The sequence below is a fragment of the Augochlora pura genome, chromosome 7 (assembly GCF_028453695.1).
Source record: "Augochlora pura isolate Apur16 chromosome 7, APUR_v2.2.1, whole genome shotgun sequence".
Classification (NCBI taxonomy): Eukaryota; Metazoa; Arthropoda; class Insecta; order Hymenoptera; family Halictidae; genus Augochlora; species Augochlora pura.
The window spans coordinates 23,278,617-23,300,413 of record NC_135778.1 but is presented as its reverse complement, the minus strand read 5'-3'; the positions used below and the strand labels follow the sequence as shown (position 1 = coordinate 23,300,413).

At 38.5% G+C, this 21,797-nt stretch overlaps 1 protein-coding gene across 4 annotated transcripts in view; it reads right to left on the bottom strand.

Moving 5' to 3' along the window:
* Positions 1-21,797, bottom strand: part of LOC144472461 (dnaJ homolog subfamily C member 5) — an 86,862-nt gene that overhangs the window by 40,804 nt on the left and 24,261 nt on the right. For 2 of the 4 annotated variants that reach the window (XM_078185569.1, XM_078185570.1), the window contains exon 5: positions 19,542-19,598. The exons of 1 other annotated variant lie outside the window; for it this stretch is intronic. In XM_078185569.1, coding sequence (XP_078041695.1) covers positions 19,542-19,598 — 57 coding nt within the window. Of the gene's footprint in view, positions 1-11,656; positions 14,970-19,541; positions 19,599-21,797 lie in introns of those variants that run through there. One more of the 4 variants, XM_078185573.1, reaches the window with a different exon arrangement.

The following is a 21,797-nucleotide window of genomic DNA, read 5'->3' as shown; positions in this document are numbered from 1 at the left end:
TTCATTTCATTTACAAACGTTTATACCTTTGTGTTGAGCGAATGAATATCGATTGTGCGTTCGAACATTGGCGATCGATAACTGACGTCACGGCCCGCGACGTCAGTTACAGAGGAAAACATTCGAATACGATCGAATGTTCTCGAAGGATCTCGCAACACGCCACGTGCGCGGCGTCTTCTATTGATTTTTTTTTGTAGTCTTCAATCAGCGTCCATGCGGGGTCAGTCAGATGTAAATTTAGATCGCGTCTTTTGTAATATACTTTTCATTATTCACTCAATTCATATAATAAATAGTTAACAGGTTATGGGCTCAGACATCGCGGAACTGTTAAATCTGCAGTGATAAGTGAAAAGTGCAATAACGTGACGGTGATTTATTTCGACTGTGTTAGTGAAGTGACTCAGAAATGGCCGACGACAAAATTGTGATCCCGATTCCTACTCTGACCAGCTCATCCTATCTTCGGTGGAAATATGAGGTCAAGGCTGTCCTTGAGAGCAAGGATTTACTCGATATCGTTGATGGAACTGAGACGTGTCTAGCGGCAGCAGCGGACAACAAGATAGATATAAAGGAATTGCGCAAACGAGATGCAAAAGCGAGGCGTGTGATCTCGTCGGGACTTGACGATGATTATCACACGGCCATTCGGGACTGCGCGACGTCTAAAGACATGTGGATAACCATCATCGCGATGATGGAGGCATCGTCGGAGACAAGTAAAGTGCAGTTGAATGCGGATTTTGCGAATCTCAAGTTTCAGCCAGGCATGGGTGTGGCACAATTTTGCTCGAGTTTGATGGTCATCAAGCAGAGGATGGACGCAATCAAGGAAAATGTTACTGATGAACGGATGGTAGCAAAGCTTCTCACAGAATTACCCGAGAGATTTCATCTTATCAAGCACTCATACAACATCCAGTTATCGTTTGGAGCAAAGATCGGATTTGCGGATGTGCGGAAACAACTATTGGCTGCTGAGAAGGAGATGATGACAAAGGGGGAAGGTGAAGAGCAACATCAGGAAGCTCTAGTTGCACGAGGTAAGAATGGGCAGTTTAAATCAGAGGGTCAATCTAAGCAGCCGATCTCGAAGAAGGAGAGAAGAAACTGCTATGGATGTGGTGAGGTTGGTCATCTCAAAGTTGACTGCCCGAAGCGCAGTAGAGTTCGACAGCATCAGCAAAGTAAGCCTGATAAACCTCATCAAGGCAAAGGACAAGGGTACGTGGCTCTTACTGCATATGAAGAGTACGAGGAATGTCGAGAATGGTTAGGTGATAGTGGCGCATCAAGGCATATGGTAAATGACAAGTCGCTGCTATATAATATTGAATATCTCAAGCCACCAGTGAATATCACCATTGATGATGATCGAAAGATCAAGGCGACGGCCAAGGGAAAGGTGAAAGTCAAGATGTTCGACGGTTCTGTGTGGAGAGATGGACATTTAAGCGACGTTCTGTATGTACCTGACCTTGGCGATCAGAACCTATTCTCGATCGGTGCAGTAACGCAGAAGGGATGTGACGTGCACATCAAGAGGAACCAAATCATTGTTAGCAAAAATGATCAGGACATTCTTGTTGGTCGCAGAGAAGGTGGTGTCTACTACCTAATGATAAAGTCAATCAGGACCGAACGAGCAGCTAAGGCCAGCGGTACACTTCAAGCATGGCATGAGAAGCTCGGACACGTTGCTCCGGATACAATCAAGAGGATGGCAAAGCAACAACTGGTCAGTGGATTGACATTATCTGACACCAAAGAGTTCTCGTGTGATGGGTGCGCGTATGGGAAGATGACGCGACGATCGTATCCATCAGGTAACACCAAGGTGAAGGAAGTCGGCGAACGGATACACAGTGACATGTGTGGACCAATGGAAGTGAAGTCAATTGGTGGATCATGGCACTTCGTGGTGTTCAAAGATGAAGTAAGCGGTTACCGAAGATCCTACCCGATGAAGGAAAAGAGCGAGCTGTTAGACAAGATCAAATTGTTTGTATCCGAACAACGAGCTGATCGTGGAGATCGCATGAAGATTCTGCGTACGGACCAGAGCCCAGAGTACATGTCGAAGGCTGTTCAGCAGTATCTCCGGAACATGTCTATCAAGCATGAAGTATCCGTAGCTTATGTTCATGAAGAAAACGGAACATCTGAGCGTGAAGTTCGCATCGAGGTAGATAGAGCTCGATGTATGTTACACCATATGAATCTTCCAAAGAGGCTGTGGGCTGAAGCTGTTAACATAGCGTCATACTTAGCGAATCGTGTTCCAGCAAAGAGCGATATGAAAACTCCCCATGAACACTAGTTTGGTGAAAAACCCGATCTGAGTAATTTGATCATATTCGGAACAAAGGCGTGGGTGCACACTCCGAAGGTGAACCGCAGAAAATGGGATCCTAAAGCTAAAGTCATGCGATTCGTGGGATACACTGACTCATCGCGTAACATGAAGTTTTGGGAGGAATCTACGGATAGGATTGGAGTGTACACAGATGTCAAGTTTGATCATCTGTCTCAGGGAACTCATCGCATCAACGGTGATAAATATTATCACGACGGTGGCGAAACGAGCGACGGAGAATGTGAGGGTGGTCGACAGCATCAGGAAGAGGATGATCATCAGTATCAGGGAGATGCTGATAATGACGATCAAGTCGAAGAGGATGCAGCGTATCAAGACAAACCAAGAGGACGACCGAAAGGAGCCAAGAACAAGCAGTACCAGAAGGCTGATAGACCGCTGCGGTCCAACACGAAGCTGATGATAGCAAGGATCGAGCCGCAGAGCTACGAGGAAGCTATTGAATCATCTGATTGCAGCAAATGGAAGCAGGCGATGAAAGAAGAGATTGATGCACTAAATCAGAACAAAACTTGGGATCTTGTTAAGAAGCCTGATAAAGCGAATCTCGTCAGCTGCAAATGGGTCTACAAGATCAAGATGAAACCAGATGGTACCACTCAGAGGTACATGGCACGGTTGGTGGCACGAGGTTTTACCCAAAGATACGGCATCGACTATCAAGAGACTTTCGCCCCTGTTGTGCGGATGGATAGTATCAGAACGATACTAGCAGTGGCAAGTGCAAGACGCATGAAGATAGTTCACTTAGATGTGAAGACTGCATTTCTTCACGGTGAACTGAAAGAGGTCATTTACATGCAGCAGCCTGAAGGTTTCGGTAATGGCACAAATCAGGTGTGCAAGTTACGCAAAGGCTTGTACGGATTGAAACAATCACCACGAGCCTGGAATGATAAATTCAATCACTTCATCGAGAAGTATGGTCTCAGCCGAAGTGGTGCGGACCCATGTGTGTATGCAGCGAGAGATGGAGACCGGCGAGTGATATTGGGCTTCTACGTCGATGACGGCTTATTGTGTGCAACGGATCAATCTATCATCGATGATATCGTGCATCACTTGAAAGCGGAATTCGAAATCCAAGTTGATGATATCAGCTGTTTTGTGGGCTTGGAGATCACGAAGGTCAATAATTTGTTCATGGTCAACAAAGCATCATATCTGAAAAAGGTGGTCACGCAGTTCGAGATGGATGATGCAAAGTCATCAGTGACACCGTATGACATGTCGCTGAAGCTAATGTCCGCTATCAGCAAGGATGAAAAAATCACGGATGTTCCATATCGGGAGGCAATTGGCAGCCTGATGTTTGCAATGACGGGAACAAGACAGGATCTGGTGTTTGCAGTTGGCAAAGTTGCTCGATATTTGATGGATCACACGAATCATCATTGGCTTGCAGTCAAGAGGATTCTTCGATACGTGAAGGGAACATTGGATCTTGGAATCATGTATCATGCAAGTGATGGCATTGATCTTCAATGTTACACGGATGCTGACTACGCTGGAGATCTTGATGAGTACAAGTCAACTAGTGGCTACGTGGTCATGATCAACGGATCTCCTGTTGCTTGGCAATCGAAGCTGCAGGATATACAGGCTCAATCTACTGTTGAAGCGGAATATATCCCCGCGAATGAAGGACTCAAGGAGGTGATGTGGATAAGACAACTCCTGACTGATTTGGGTGAATCTGTGAAAGATCAATCGACGAAAATTCACATCGATAATCAAGGGACCATCAAGTTGATCCAGAACCCGACAGTCTCAAAGAGAAGCAAGCACATCATGGTGAAGCTGCATCTCATCCGAGAGATGGTCAACAGGGGAGATATTGAAGTTGTATACTGTCCAACGGAGGAGCAGATTGCGGATATCCTAACGAAGCCGATGTATGGACCAAAGTTCAACCGATGTCTACAAATGATGCATCTCAATGGTATCGAACGAGGGGAGATGTTGAGCGAATGAATATCGATTGTGCGTTCGAACATTGGCGATCGATAATTGACGTCACGGCCCGCGACGTCAGTTACAGAGGAAAACATTCGAATACGATCGAATGTTCTCGAAGGATCTCGCAACACGCCACGTGCGCGGCGTCTTCTATTGATTTTTTTTTTGTAGTCTTCACTCAGCGTCCATGCGGGTCAGTCACATGTAAATTTAGATCGCGTCTTTTGTAATATACTTTTCATTATTCACTCAATTCATATAATAAATAGTTAACACTTTGTTTTTTCTATAATTTTCAAACGAGTTCGAAAAAACTAGTGTCATTGTTTAGTTCTGTATTTCATCCACAATACGCAGCTTTTTGAATCATGTAAATATTGTTTCTCGTTTGGTTTTTACAAGCATTTTTCCGAACCCTTGTAAAACTGTGAAATTCGGCCGGTTTTTTTCGCATAGGCACCTCTATTTCGCCCGGCACTAAAAGGGTTAAAACTACAGAGTGGTACTTCATTGATGAGGCACTTCACAATATCTGATGATATCATCAGTGAATTAAAAGCAGCGGGTGCGAAATTAGATGAGATAGATGTAATATCTCATTTATTATTAACACTTCCATCGTCTTATGATGGAGTAATAACAGCAATAGAAACATTAGTTGAAAGCAATTTGAGTGTTGCATTTGTGAAAACAAGACTATTAGATCACGAGGTAAAATTGTTAGGTGAAAATGCTGTTACGAGTGTAAAAATTCTCCAGGCGGTAAAACAAAATAACAATAAAAGAAAATTTAACAAATTTAACAATCAAAATAGTTATCTAAATCAAAGAAATAATACAAATTTTAAATCGCACAATAAATCATTTACAAAAGTAAAGGCAAACGCAAAACATGTGACCATATGTTATCAATGCGAAAGAAAAGGTCATATGAAGCAAGATTGCTACTATTATAAAAAAAATCACTGAAATATAAAAATAATGAAAAGAAGAGAACATTGCAAACGGTGCAGTGTGTGGAAGAAAGTACAAGTGCTGCAATTACAGGCGATTTTGCATTCATGGCAGGATATGCTGAGGGCAGTGGTGGAAGTTCACACAAAATTCAATTTTTATTGGACTCAGGAGCATCGGACCATATAATTAATAGGGAAGATTTAACGGGTAACTTTAAGAAGTTACAAGCTCTAATAAAAATCTGTGTGGCGAAATCTGATGCATTTATAATGGCGACAAAAAGGGGTACCTTAAACGTAATTAGTGATACAGGAGTTACAGGAGAACTGCAAGACGTTTTGTACTCACCAGATGTTCCATACAATTTATTATCAGTATCAAAGATCTAACAAATGGGTATGATGATTGTATTTGATCAAGAGGGAGTAAAAATCTTGAGAAATGGTAAGGTTATAATATTGGGTAAGTCCTCAAATAATCTCATTAGTGTTGTTTTTAAAATTGAAAATGAGAAAGTAAATTCGGTTGCTCAAATATATACAACCGTAAAAGGAAATTTTGAATTATGGCATGAACGCTTGGGACATATTGGGAAAAGTAAATTCCTAGAGTTAAGAAATAAACGAATGATTAGCGATGTAGAATTGGTACATCAAATAATACCAAATGATAACTTATGTGACGCTTGTATAAAAGGAAAACGAGCCCGATTACCATTTCAAAAGAAAAAAGATAAAGATCATGTACAAAGACCTTTATTTATAGTACATTTGATGTGTGCGGTTCAATCACTCCTTCTACGATAAATAACAAAAATTATTTTGCAACATTCATGGATGAATATACTCATTATTGTCTTACGTGTCTAATGGAACATAAATCGGAACTGTTTACTGTTTTTAAAGACTATGTTGCAAAAAGCGAAGTATATTTTAATTTTAGGTTGGTTAATTTATACTTTGATATTGGTAGAGAATATCTATCAAATGAGATGAAGAACTATTGTATACAAAAGGGTATAAGTTATCACTTGACTGTTCCACGAATCCCACAGTTGAATGGTGTGGCAGAAAGAATGAACAGGACGATCACAGAAAAGGCCCGAGCAATGATAGCCGGTGCAAGTTTAAATAAAAATTACTGGGGTGATGCCGTTCTTACTGCTACATATTTAATAAATAAATCTACGACGAGGGGATTGAAACAAGATAAAACACCGTTTGAATTGTGGCATGGTAAAAAGCCACAAGTAAAGTATTTAAGAGTTTTTGGTTCTACGGTATATGTTCATAACAAAACCAATAAGACAAAGTTTGACAATAGGTCATGGAAAGGAATATTGGTAGGTTATGAAACAAACGGGTATAAAGTGTGGGACGTGGGAAAGGAAAAGTATTTCGTTGTGAGAGATGTTATATTTGACGAAATAAATTTCCTAAAGTCAAGGCCAGTAGCGAATGTTAAAAAGATTGTTTGTGAACAATCTCGAAGTAAAATTGAAATTTCTGACGTAATGTCAAATTCAATGGAGGAATTAAAGAAATCTGATAATGGTAAATCAGATAGTTTAAGTTCGGAAAATAATAGAAATAAAACTGATATTTCTGACATAAAGTCAAAATCAGTGGATGAATCTAGTAAGTCTGGTAATGGGAAAACAGACAAACTAGAGTGTATAAATCCGAACAGTATTAATGAAAAATTCCATAATGATAATATGGAAATAATAGTTAATAGATCTTCTTCTCAAAATAATAAAAATACTGATAGTAAAGATAGTGGTAAAAGAATGTTATCAGAACCTAGAAGGAGTGATAGGATTAAAAAGAAACCCCATATTTCGTATAGAGAAGAGGATATACCAATAAATTGTTTGATGAATACACAATCATTAGTATGTGATATTCTTATATCCGCCCTGTCACCCTCCCTCCCTCCCTAGCCTGCACAACCAGTAACGGGAGAATGACAATACAAGAAAAAGAAAATGGAAAAAAAATTTATCTCTAGTAAGATTAAGATCATGAGAGTACAAATCCATGTACCATCCACAGTTGCCAACCCATCTGTTTCGATCCTTTAATGAAACTATACAGATATCCAAGTATAAAAATTAATTGTTAGACACCCCCGTAGCTCGAGGGCGCTGACGGGGGCAGTGTGGGTTTCGACCCACTAAAACCCCCGCGGCGACCGTCGGAAGCAAATCCTTCACCTGACGGATTCGGGGGAGCCACGGGAACTCTCAAAGAACACTACCGCGACTCTCCCTCGCCTTGACCAGTCACCTTTGTGATGGCCGGCCGCGTCCCGGGGGAGTTTACGCCATCCCCCCATTTAAATGACATAGCGGTGCAGGGCCGCACCCCGCACAGCTCAGATCTCGGCGACCGCCATCACATAATGGCATCATAATGGCAGTGGCCAGTGACCCCCCCCCCCCCCCCCCCCCAATAGGCACGCGCCTGCGCAGGGCTATTGGGTGCCTGGAGGAGCTCCTCAGGGCACGACTGGCGGCGTCGGCAATGCGTCGTTCCCGGCGCCGCACAGTGGTCCGGATTGACGCAAGGTGTGCCATTTGACCAATAAATGAACTTTCGCATATCGATCTAAATTGAATATATACTACTTCTTAAATGTCTACCAACCTCGAAAATAAAAATGTTTGCATGATTTAATACAATTTTGTAATAGAAATAATGGTTTAAAGTTGGACTTCCTCAGAATAGCGGTTTTTGTCAAAAATAACTGCATGTCTTCTTTTCGATGTTGTGACGAAACCATTTAATATTTTGATTTCAAACTTTTTTTGCATTAAAGGGGATCCTTTTGCGATTAAAATTCATTCCTGTAATAATAATTTTCACAAAAAATGTGCTGGGAAAATATTGTCAAATAAACTGTTACAAATTCTTCAAATTTTTTATTTTCGGTAGAGAATATCTAGCAAGGCCCAACGAATCCCAGCCTGTGACAAATTGGAATATATTCAGGACAGCTTCCTCTAAACGGCTAAGAAGGAAACTATTCCACCTTTGTCCACCTTTTCAAATTATACTTGTTTAAAGTTCCTAACGTTGGACGCGTCAGCGCGCCTATCTCCAAACTCCGTGAAGAGAAGAGCTAAACATCCGCCTAATTTGAAGGAATTGTTTAGATTATAACAGTTACTATGTTACGATTTCGATAAGACTAATTAATTATTGATAACATTATTATTAATATTATTTATTATTAGATATTTTATTATTATTAATTTAGGGAATCCGTACTTTGTTCAGGTAATCATCAATTCATAAAATAGATATATACAAATTTGAAGAATATACAAAAAATACAGCAAAATATTATGTACAAACTTATGGGTGGTATTACATGCCACCTTCCGTACATAAATTATTAATTCACGGAGCTGACATTATTCAATATGCGTTAGTACCAATAGGACAACTTTCTGAGGAAACACGACATAAAGATTTTAAACAAATTAGAACACGAAACACCCGAAAATATTCTAGGATAGAAACAAATTGAGATATACTATATCGTCTCCTTTTGACATTAGATCCGTACATGTCCACCATTCGAATCAAATCGTGTACTAAAAAGAATAAGAAATTAGATCCAGAGGCGTTAGATTTAATAATTAAATAATAAGAAATATAATACTAATAGTTGTAATTATAATTAGAATATTAATAACAATAATAATAACAGTAATAAAATTAATGTATTTTTTCTTAATTAATCCATAATCTGTCATTATTTCATTGATCAATTTAAATTTCGCGTTTATACCTCTTACGAATGACGAGTTATAGGGCCACGGCACACCTTGCGCCAATCCGGACCACTGTGCGCTGCCCGGCGGTCTCTTTTTGCAGCATGACCCGCTCACAGAAGGAGACCACCGCCTTCCATTTCCTCTCGCTCCTCAGCATTGCCCCAATTACGCCGGTTAGCAAAAGGTCGTGCCCAATATTGTCTATTAGGGCTCGGCGCAGCGCTGAAAAGGCTGGGCACACCCCCAGCGTGTGCTGCGCCGAGTCCACCGCATGGTCGCAGTGGTGACATGCCGCCGTCGCTTCCATACCGATGCAACACAGGTAATGGCCAAAATTACCATGGCCAGTTATTACCTGCGTCGCTCAGGAAGTGAGCCTGCCAAACCGGCTCTCCGCCAATTGGTAAGGTGTGGCTGGAGATCCCCGACGATGCGTTGACTGACGTAGGACCTAAGTTTCTCACGCCATGTGGCCCACGACAGTCGCCGGGCCCGGAGCTTGGGTTCTTGAACCGCCTCCGGCCCCAGCGGAGACCCCCAAACCCGGCGGGCAATGCGGGTTCTATATACGTAGGCTCGCATTGCCGCCTCAAGCTTGAAGGGAAGATCCTCCGCCAGAGCCAGCGCCGCCACAGTAGACGTGGTGCGACATCATCTGATGGGGCGGATCGCCATCCGCCTTTACAGCCGGCGTAGGAGCTTTCTAAGTCTCCTACGTCGGCCAGCCAGGATCGCTGGGGCTCATACTGGGGCCCCGTACATGATCATAGACCGCACCACGTCCAAATATAAGCGGCGCACCGCATCCCCGGGTCCCCAAGTCTGGACAAAAGGCGCCTCATGCAAGCTGTCGCCCTCTCCACCTGGGGGACGAGGCGGTCAAAATGCAGCCCGAAGCTCCAGTGGCTGTCGAGGATCAGCCCGAGGTACTTCATCTCGAACTTCATCTCGAGGCAGGCTTCTTCTACCCGGATCCACGATCAAGAGGGTGTCCGAGACCGAAGCCTCTCAAAGCAGATAGCCTCGGTCTTTTCCGGGGCAACCCTTAGCCCCAGATTATGTATCCTCGCGACGACGGCCGCCACCGCGACCTCAGCTCGTCGGATGATCCTCTCATAGGAGTCCCCGACGGTGACCACCAAAGTGTCGTCTGCATAGCAGACTAAAGTGGCCCCGTCGGGGTGGGAAGCCTCCAGGACGGAGTTATAGCCCAGGTCCCACAGCAGTGGGCCCAAAACCGGCCCCTTGTGGGACCCCGCGCACGACTCCCCTCCGAATCCACCCATGCCGGCCAAGGTATTCAATACACCTGTGCCGCAGGTAGACCCCGATCACCGCCCTCAAATAGAGAGGCACTCGTACTCCAGCGGGTGCCTCCCTATGGACGGACCAGGGCAGGGTGTTGAACGCATTGACGATGTCTAGCGATACCGCCAAGTACACCCCGCTTCGTGCCACGGCCGTCTCTCAGAGGGACTTGACTCGGTCGATCGCGCCGATTGTCGACCGTCCCTCCTGGAAACCAAACTGGCTATCCGTCAGATCGGGGCCATCACTGGACAGGTACCTGGTAAGGCGGGCAGCGACGATTTTCTCGAACATCTTGCCCGCCTCATCCGTCAGGCAGATTGGACGGTGTGCAGAGAGGTATTCCGCCGGCGTCCCCTCCTTTTTTAAGAGGACCATCTGTCCGAGCCGCCAGAGGTCAATATCGTCGGTCTTCACTGCCGAATGTGCAGCAATATCTCAAGCTATAGATATATGTTACGAATTGGAAAAATATAGTGCGATAATGAATCTATGTAGTCCTGTAGTCAATACTAAAACCAATTATAATGATTTTATCAAATATTGTATTTGTAATATTATTATTATTATATCTGCAATAGAAATTATAGATATTAAAGAAAAGGTTAATAAACTGCGAATAGGAATCACTGCAAGGAAAAAATAATTGGGAGCAGAAGGACTTTATAATGTGAAAGATTTTTCAAATTCAGGGAAGAACCATGGTATAAGTGTTACACTTGGATTCGGAATAAATTGTAGGACTTGCCTCTTATTGGTCACCATTTTTTCTTAATGACTCGTAAAAAAGCCGCAGCTTGCATTTGCGTTAAGGAAGAAGTTACATCAAGTGACCTTATTTCCCAATTTTGTATATTTTTTGAGACACCCTGTATATTAAAAACACTGACAACAAACATAGATTTTTATCACTATAGTTTATCAATTCCTCATACCTGAATCATGTGTACAGAATGAATATTACATATGTATCTTGTACTAATTGGAAATAAAAAAGTGACAACGGTGAAATACCGACGAAAAAGGACAACATGAGCAAAGGCGAAAGATGATCCAAACAAAACTGAAAGAGCAAATGCATGCATTGGTGAACATTCCGAAACTAGGTTATAGCGCAACAAATACAGGAAATGTAGCAGGAACATTTTTAGAAAATTATATGACAGCAGCCAACATTAGAGGTATTTTATTATTTCATATACATTAAATAATAAATAATAGATAATAAAATCATTAAGTAAATAACATAGAGAAAGGAAGGAACTGTATGCACATGTCATAAGATCATATACTTTATGGAAAGAAATAATAGGATTAATTATTGTTAAGATTTTTTGTAATTAGACGAAAGAATTTATAGTATTTATAAAAAATGAAGTTCCCGTTTTCGTTGTTACTGTGGCAAATTTCGTAATAAATAACACTAATCATAAATGCTTAGTTCTCGATGAAATCTATCCTTAGTAACTAAATAAGAATATTCAAAACGCAATTCATAAACAATGTAGTAAACATCGATTCAGTCGATCTACAGGGTGTCCCAAAAATGTCTCGCACCCCGGAAATGGGGGGTACCTCTGATCATTTCAAGTAACTTTTTCCTTAGCGAAAATGCAATCCGCGGCTTCGTTTACGAGTTATTAACGCAAGCGTTTCCGCGCGTACATTTGCGACGGCACCATGAATCCGAGGTATCAAATCATCGCCGCAGGAATGAGATAGGTTCAGTCAGTTGGCTCGCATACGCAGCAGCAGGAAAACTCGTCCGTGTGCAGCCAACTTTATTCATTAATAACTCGTAAACGAAGCCGCGGATTGTATTTTCGCTAAGGAAAAAGTTATTATTATATTTCTATTGAGGCACCGAGTGAGGCATATTCTGCTATTGATTTTTTCGTGATCATATGAAAGTTTATTTTGTTCTTAAATCGAATGATGCCGAAAAATTAATAGTTTAGAAAATGTTTTATTTTAAATAATGCTAAGTCTCCATTGCTGTCGCACTAACACATTATCCCTATATTTACAAACGTAAACTAACATAATAAAAATGATTAGATGTATTTGCCAGTGCTATTCAAATTTAAATATTTTCCGGAAATGATAATGAATTTATTCATGCCCTCAAAAAATAGCAATGTTTGAAACTTCATTATGCTTCAAACTGGAATGTAACGAAGATAGCATTATATCTTTAGTTCATATTTTTGCCGGATCCGAAATACACAAATGTAGAACATGAATCATTGCACGAAGCAAATTATTTGAAGCTTTGCCACAAGACTTCGACTTACTTTGTTTCTGTCGCAACGTCTACATCAACAACGATCATTCCAGAAATCTGTCATACGTTTCGTATATGACGATGAAAGTGAAAATAATTTTGATTTAAATCTCATATTTGTAACTTATTGAGCAGAAATACAATTAAGATTTTATTTGCGTCCGTAAAAATGGTAGATTATAAATTAGACCAATTAAATAGCCAAAAATAGCAAAAACACACAAATAATTAGCAATACCTGCAACTTCAGATACTTCTGAAGAAAATTCTTCAACTACTGGAATTATTTTTATGAAGAAACTCTTTATGTACCAAAATAGAGAATTGTTGTAGCAAACGTTGGAATTTCATAATATAGAGTACGCATGTTTTTATAGGTGTTATTATCAGTGTTGGCCTGGAACATGCTGCAGATTAATAGGAGGAGGGGAGTACACTTTGCTAGCGAGACTGTTATTGAAAATTGTCATTGGAATCTATTGGTATCATACGATCTTATTTGTAAGATCTACCTCCCCTAAACTGCAGACGATTTTAGACCACCACTAGTTGTTATACTGCTGGATAAATCGTGACGTCATCGGCGTTCGCATCACATGACGTAATAAGGAGTAGTAAGCAAGAAAAGGACAAGATTTGCAGAATAAAAAGGTTGCCTGGTAACCAAAGCAACCAAAGTGTCGTTGGAAGGCGGTCATATTTCCACGTTACCATTTTTATTTGTTTATACTTGCTTTCGTGTTTTTTTTCTAAATATTTATTTATTCTTCATAAATATCGTATTAACAGTACAGTATATACTCTCAAGTTGTCCCTCAGTTTATAAACAAAAATGGATAACTTAGGAAGGGATGATACGATTATTCGAGCTTCCTGGCTCGTTTTTATAGTTATTGACAATCAGCGACTGTAAAAGCGAGCCGCAAAGTTCGAATAATCATATCTCCTTTTCCCAAATTGTCCATTATTTTACAAGCTGGGACACAATTGGAGAGAATTTATGATATCTCAGTATTCTTTCATTAATATATTCACTACCACTAAGTATTTAATGAATCTGATCAAAAATGTGAAATCATTTAAACACTTCTGTTCTGTAAATTTAAGTGCAGTAAAACTTCATTATCCGAATTAAAAATTGGTAGTTTATTTCTTTTTAGCTTCTATAAATTATTAACATAACTGTATAAAATGATAAGTCAAGATTTAACCCTTAGGGCTCTATGGACGCATATATGCGTTTACTCTAAGTCATAAAGACCGTAAGCGCTAGCCGCGCGCCGTCCCTACGGACCGTTTCGGCCCGGAGTATTTAGAGCCCTAAGGGTTAAAGAATATCCTTCTAATCGAGACTCCACTGTAGTTTTGACACATCTATTTTCGAAATTTCATGATAAACAATCCTTAAAAATGAATATTTAGATAAAAAGATATATTCCATAAAGAAGATCGAATTTCAAAAACAAATGAATATTACTAAGAGTATCCGCTGATTTAATTTTTTTTTGCCAAGGTGTTAACATATAAACATTCAGTCATATTTTTACGACAACAAACAAAAGTAACACGACACTTTTAAGTACAAATACCAATTTTTGGTTATCAAACAGTATATTATGTTATTTCTTACAATTACGAAAATTGTACTCTTTAGGTGACATTCGAACCAGATTTACCGGAGGTCTACAGCAAATCCGCTGTTCTATCTCTATCTCTCTCTCTCTCTTTCACGCTCTTTGTCACGAGATGTTGGTAACTATAGAAACGAGCTGCGAGGTTCGAAGAATCGTATCTGGTGTTTCCAAGTTCCACATTTTCGATTTAAAGCTGAGAATTTACCGTAATTTATGTTAATCCGGACAGGCACACTGGGTGACATGACGTCTACGTTTTGTTTCTAGATCCCGATTGGTTAAAAGTTATCAGGCAAAATTTCTATTTTGCAGACCGTTGCGTGGAATCACTGGAGTGGAGATACGTAGTGGGGAGAGGGAGAGAGAGGAAAACTTAAGCCAACACCACCTATAGAAGAAAGCCAAATGCTGTCGATGCCACATCTCGTAAGCATGACGTCAGGCTCGCATATATACAGTAGTTTGGCGTTATTATATAGGTGTCGTTGCTTGAGGTGGAGTCTCGGACATCCATTGGGGGTACGCTGAGGGACAATCGCTCATCGTTCCAAGTAGAATAAGTTTTGAGAGGAGCTGCATCCTTCTGCCAGGATGTATGTATGCATGGCTGGGAAGTACCCGTAGTGTTCCATCGGAGCTCTCGGTGTTAGCCGTTATAGCCTAAGATCAGTTTTTGTATGAAGTTTAAAGCTTTGTTGCACACATTCTATTTATACCAACTTTTGTCATGGGCCCAAAACGTATCTTATTTGCAGCAGCCCGTTAGATCTCAATCGAATTTTCCTGACTCGATTCAAAGGCGTGAGCTAACGTCTACTGGAAGAGTGGGCGTTATTCGAATAGTCCAATATCGAAACCACTGCGATGGTATAACAAGGGGACACTGCGGTAGTGGAAATCGCTCTCGATACGGTAGTAAGCATAAGTAACAGTAGATTAGTATCGTAAACACTCTAATAGCTTTCTTCACAATAGACCTTCATTTTCGAGATATTTTGATTTAATGTACGTATCTAATATTCTTTAGCAAAACAAGTTATGGGTAAAACTACAGGGCGGTTGACTAGAAAGTTGTAGGTAGTAGGCTCAAATTCCCGCTGTTGTTACTTTTTATTTTTAACTTCTTATTTAAAAGAATTTTGTTTTACCTATAACCTACAGCTTTCTTGTCATCTGCCATATGGACTTCGTACATACCCCTACCGTAGGATCCACCAAGATCATAATACATATAATTGAAATGCCCTATCCCAAATATCACCAAAACAAAATATCTAGATTAGGTTTAGAGATTTTCACGAATATATCGGAATATTGAGCTGTATAATATTTGAATGTCCTAAAATTCCCTTATAAATAATTATTATATGTTTGAAACGGACCTACTTGAAACAACATACTTGAAATCCTTGAGTATATTCCTCACAATAGCATGAGAACTTTATTCTGAAACATTTTGCCATTTAACGATAAGTTACCAGAACGTTTAGCAGTACTCTCCTCTCATTGGTGAATGTTTTCGTTAATAATTCGTTAACGATGCCTCGGACAAAAATTTTGTAAAGGAAAAAATCACTTCAAATGAGTTTATATACTCCCCATTTCTGTATTATTAGATCTATTTGAAACACCCTGTGTAGGTGACTGATTGTGTACTATTTATTCTATTCTACTCAATGGAAAAATTCATGTATCTTTTACCGAATAGAGAACGCAACACTGCATCTTTATAATGTTTAGTTAAAAATTTGATTTTGTTTTAAATCCGAAAACTTTAAAATGCTGAATTCTGAACGAGGTGGTCAAGATGCTACAATTACATTCCTACCCTAGTAGAATATAGTAGAATAGAGAGTCCTTATGTTTATTAATGTGTATTTTATTAAGCAAATAGGGTCAAAAGTATTGAAAAATACCAAAATTTCGAGAAAATACATATTTTAAATTGAAATTTGTTAGACATCAGTACTACATTAATTCTTTCATGAAATGTCGTTGCACAGTGGAAATATTCGATATTTCCATGTCAAAAAATCTGTAACTGTTGAATGAATGAGGATAAAAGAATATTTCTTTCTTCTTTAATAAAGTTGAAGTGCTCTTCATTAATTACAAGGAGAATACAAGATCATCGAGTCACCGATTTAGTTTGTATTTTGTACAATGTAGATTTTATCCTCCTCTTTATAAAGGTATAACATTATTGGGGCAAACATTCAATAATTGTTTAAGTCTTAGACCCTGTTTGGCAAGGAGAGTTGATACATAAACTCCACCAAATCAATACTTCTATCTATTTCATTAGAATTCTCAAACAGTGCTTAACAAACTTTATCCATAAATGGTAGCAATTCTATCACTAGAAACAACATAGCTAGGGTTCGTCAGAGACCGTTATTAAGCCTAACTCTCTTTTGAATATACATGAACGACCTGCATCAAGACGACGACCATATATTTGCAGTATGCGACAAAAAGATAACACACCTTGTAATTTAAGCCAGAATTATTATTTCTACATGCAATGGAGAATTATTATTTCTAATGTTGTGTAGCAGTTACAAATCTTTGCTAAAACTGTTTTTTGATACTGTCCAAATTGTAAGCAGTAATTTTCGTAGATAGCTCAGGACATAAATAAAGCGATCATTGTCATGCCAGAAAGACAGCACAGACAAAAGTTTTTTCTATTTACGTTAACTCTAAGTTGTGGAACTGGTAACATTATACCGTGTTTACTTGTAATTTGTCTTTACATTAATTAATGTAATTCTGAAAGCAACTACTTAAAAAGTAATAATATACAAACTTTAGACTAGCCAACCCGTTCCCCAGACATTGATATAATCGAAGAATGTTGGAAACGATTCGTGAATGAAATTATAATAACATAACTCATAACCAAGAATTAGGCAGAAAATGTTCTAAACATGAATGATATATCTAATATCTCTATTTGGTGAACGTGAAAAGGGATGAATTTTGGGCTTTTATCGTAGTTATAGTTAATGTGGATACAGTATCTCTGGATAATTTGGATTCCTTTCTTGTCCAGGTGAAAAACATCATTTTTTTTACTTTTTTCCAAGAATTTCAAGCCATTTCATTCAATCTTTATACGATTCTTCTGTTTTAACAAATGTCCGAACATTTCCGAGAGTAACTACATACTATAAATTCTCTCCAATTGTTCCCCAACTTCTAAACAAAAATAGACAATTTCGGAAGAGGTGATATGACTATTCGAGCCTCATAGCTCGTTTTTATAGTTGTTAACAATCGTCGATTATGAAAGTGAGCCGCGAGATTTAAATAATCGTGTCTTGTCTACGGTAAAAGATCCCTTTCGATTCTAACTTCGCGACATTCGACGAGACATTACTGTAATACTTGTAGCAGGAAGTAGGAAATAAAACTAAGAGTGGTGCAATTGTGACCTTAAGGATCAGGATCACAAGCAGTGTTCCCATTTGTCAATGTCATAGAAGCGTCCCTCGCGTCCCCACTATGGGTGATGGCCACATGTGCCACATATGCATCGTGTAAATAGTATGTGTCATGTACAATAACGCCAATACCATCCCCACCACACCGAATCCCCTGCGCCCGCGTTGATATAACGCAACAGTCAGTAATTCCAAAGAATGTGCCAAAACCACGCGATTAGCAGTTGGGATAGGGGATTAAACATGGAGAGTTTCTTACTACACTGATAACCGGTGTCACCTGCATCCCGTATCCTGCGTTCCATTCGCTCGCACTACTGATTAGGTGGTTTATAGCACATTTTCTGACATCTCTAGAATCAGTGACGATATGAAATGTATTACTGAATGATAGAGGAAAACCTTCCGGTATTTCCTCAACTACTTGGAGCACACATTTCAACACGACTAATGAAGATTACCGATGTTAAATAAAAAAAAGGATAAATGAAATGATGCTAGATCTAATAAACAAGGATAGGGATACAGTAGCGTCAGCGGGAATATACGTGTAACACGTGGGCCATCAGTTCACAGCTCTCAATTAGTGTATGCTGATCTGATAGTCATCGAAATCTTGTTCAAAAAATTTTCGATTGTAGTTATTACTTACGAAGCAATCGAGGCGGCACCAATTTCACATTCCATCCTGCATCGTCATTACATTAAAACAATCTTACAAGTGATATGATACTTAAAAAATTTGCATTACAACGTCTACGTGGTACAATATCGACTGCATCGATGAGAAACGAACAGTCTGCCATAGGTGTAACGGTGATAGGTCTACAATGTACCATCGATTTTTCGGAGCATACCAACCTGCAATTCACGTCCTATATATGTAATCCTGCTCTGAGATCGGAAAAGACGTACGAAATTAAGATGAGAATTATGCGAAGACAGAGATACGAGAAGCTGGATGAATAATTATGAGCCGAATATTGCGTAAAACAGATTCGTCTCAATGGTTCTCAGCTCTTTATATTACGACGCGGCTCTGATTCTCTTTTTTCCAACTCTTGGAATTTACTACGAACGAAAATTCATTAAACGAAATCACATAGCATCAAATCATTCGGAATGCAAAGAAAAAGATTGAAGGGAAAAGTCTAACGGTGAACACTACAAAGAAAATAGAAGCATCTGAGACATGTTAATAGTCATAACTGTTCACTGCACTGCTATATTAATCATTTGGAGTAACAAGAGTGCAATGGATAGCTATAACAACTACAAACGTGTTTCAGGTGTGTTCTCCGAAAAGACAGATTTTAATCAATTATTTATGTCATCGATGACGTTAACAACGAGACCCAAGAAATTTTCGTTAGTTTAAAATCGTCGACAGTTAGTCGTAATCATAATCTTAGAGTACGTTGCTTAAGTCATCACTCTGAACCACTTCTTTTTATGTGTTACCGTCACTGGTACGGTATTATAAATATATATATATATATATATATCACACGTAAATGCTTCATAGTTAGCATAATATTCATGTACGTAATAAAATCGAGTGGCGATAATGCGTACAGGGAAAAGAATAATGACCTTGAACAAAACAAATCAAGGTCACCGAAATAGAAGAAATGGTTACGATTTCAAATAATTTCATTTTCGACGTTTTAATGTACTCTCTTGGTTGCAAATGTAAATATTGAAAGATCTTTTCTATTTTTCTTCCAATCAAAGTCCCGACGAACTTATAGAACTAAGAACCACTGATACTAAATGAAAAACTTACCTGATTCTGGCTTCTTGGTTGATTCGTCACGACATCACCCTCTGGATTCTGGGCCCGCTATAATACAACAACAACGTAAACAAAACCGCTAATCTATCGTATTCTAATATAAAGGCAGACATAAAGAGTGCATGCTAGGCTAAATCAAGAAGATTTTACGAGACGAATTGATGGATCGATGGAACATGATTGATCGAGAGCGATAGCCAGAAAAAATGCTTGAATGTTGAGAAAGAGTGTAGGTATACCTCCTCGATAATCGACACATGTCGCTGAACCACGTAACATGTTTCATGAATCACAAACACAATTTGACCACCTCGATTTATCTTGTTTAATATTGATTATAGAACAAAATGTCAGAAGTCAGAGATGCACGATTAGGTTTAATGTAGGCAGAAATCTCTAGTCGAGATCACCAGTATCAATTTTTCCAGGTATCACGCATCATTGTTACAGCAGCATGATTTTCGCGTGTCCTTGCATAGTAATATTAACCCTTTGCACTCGAAGCCATTTTAACTGTAAATTTTAACTGAAATAATTTTTCTAGTGTACAGTATTTCCATTTTAAGCGACAACGTGTATTTTACATATACCAAATTAAATCTTGTGATTCATACCAACACTATCATTTTTAACAATTTTTCTAAAATTAAACTTTGTTGCTATAAAAATTATTTTAGTAGGTGACAGAATAATTTTAGTGGTGCCTCAGAGTCACCACTCGAGTGCAAATGGTTAATAATGGAGAAACACGTGTGAATGTTATTTGATTAAATACATTTTGCGATAAAATATATCTATACTTTAACGTGTATGCTTTTTTTAAGAAGCTATATGTTATTGTTATTAATTAAATGTTAACCTGAAATTTTTTTTGAACTGTTCTCGTGGAACAGCTATTTATTCAACAAGGTTCTGTTAAAGAAACGCAAACAAGATATGAACTGTAAATCATATACATAAATATTACAAATAAATAACATTCAGAATATCAATGTAACATAATTTTTTAATTTTATATGTAGGATCTCTTAAAATTAAAACTTTCACTTGCAACAATCTTAATTAAGTTTATAACATTGAAGATCCCTGAATTATAACATTGTTAACTGATTGGTGTAAGAATGTACAAACCCATTTGTTAATATATCGTAGGTCTTGAAATGATTAAAAACATGACCCTGGGAAGAATTTTTGCCTACCACAATGTCTATCACCTTAAACCTAATTATGTTTTCTTCTGACTTGTCTTTTTATTATTAATAATATGCGAGATATTAGAAATACACAAGATTAAATAGTACATCTTGCATATGCAGGATAATATACCGTAATTAAAAAAAGTATTCCAACTCTCGTTACTGAGAGTTAAATACGCTTGGCATTAAATTGTGAAATTGTGCGTGTGAACTGGAGTTATGAAAAGTAATGTTGTTACTACTATGAGATACAAGTATCGAAATTACACACAAACTGAAGTATATGAAAGGTACTACTTCGATTAGGATGTTAACAATATTACTGGAAAACTGTTTTCAAGTAACTATACTTCGACAAGAATGATTTTCTTGCAAATGAATACTTAGAGAGCATATGAAGGTCAAGTGATTTTTTCTATAACAAAATTAAAAGTTTCATATTACATCAGTAGATCCAGCTCGTCTCTCGATACAACGATGTGTTAACTTTTGCTTATACAGAAAAACAATTACTGTACGAAATATTTTAACTTCAATTATTCGAAGTGGCATAACTAAATTTTTAATATTTTAACAACTAGACTGTGAATCTCTATACAAAATAAAAATTATTCGAAACAGTTGTAGAAAACGGAAATTAATTGAAAACATGCTCTTTTTGTAACAAAGCCGATTTTAGAATGGTCATAATTGCCCTCAGAGGTTTCTCAATGAATATTATACCATTCAATAGCTGACCAAAAAAACTCTGCAAAATTTCAACCCTATTACTTGTCCATGAGAATAATTAGAAGAAAAAATAGATTGTACACTTCTCCGCCTATTTTCTCCCTTCAGTGGCTTTTTAAAAATTCTGTGTTTACAAAAAGTCTGTGGTTACAAAAAATGATTTAGCATTTACCAAAAATATAGGAAATTTTTACATTAATTTCCTAATTAGGTACTATTACAAGCAGTCCGATCAATTTTTCTTAGATTTTTGTTAAAGTTGACCGTTGTCAAAAAAAAAAACGAAAACCGAATTTTCCTAATAAATAAAGAATAATATCCC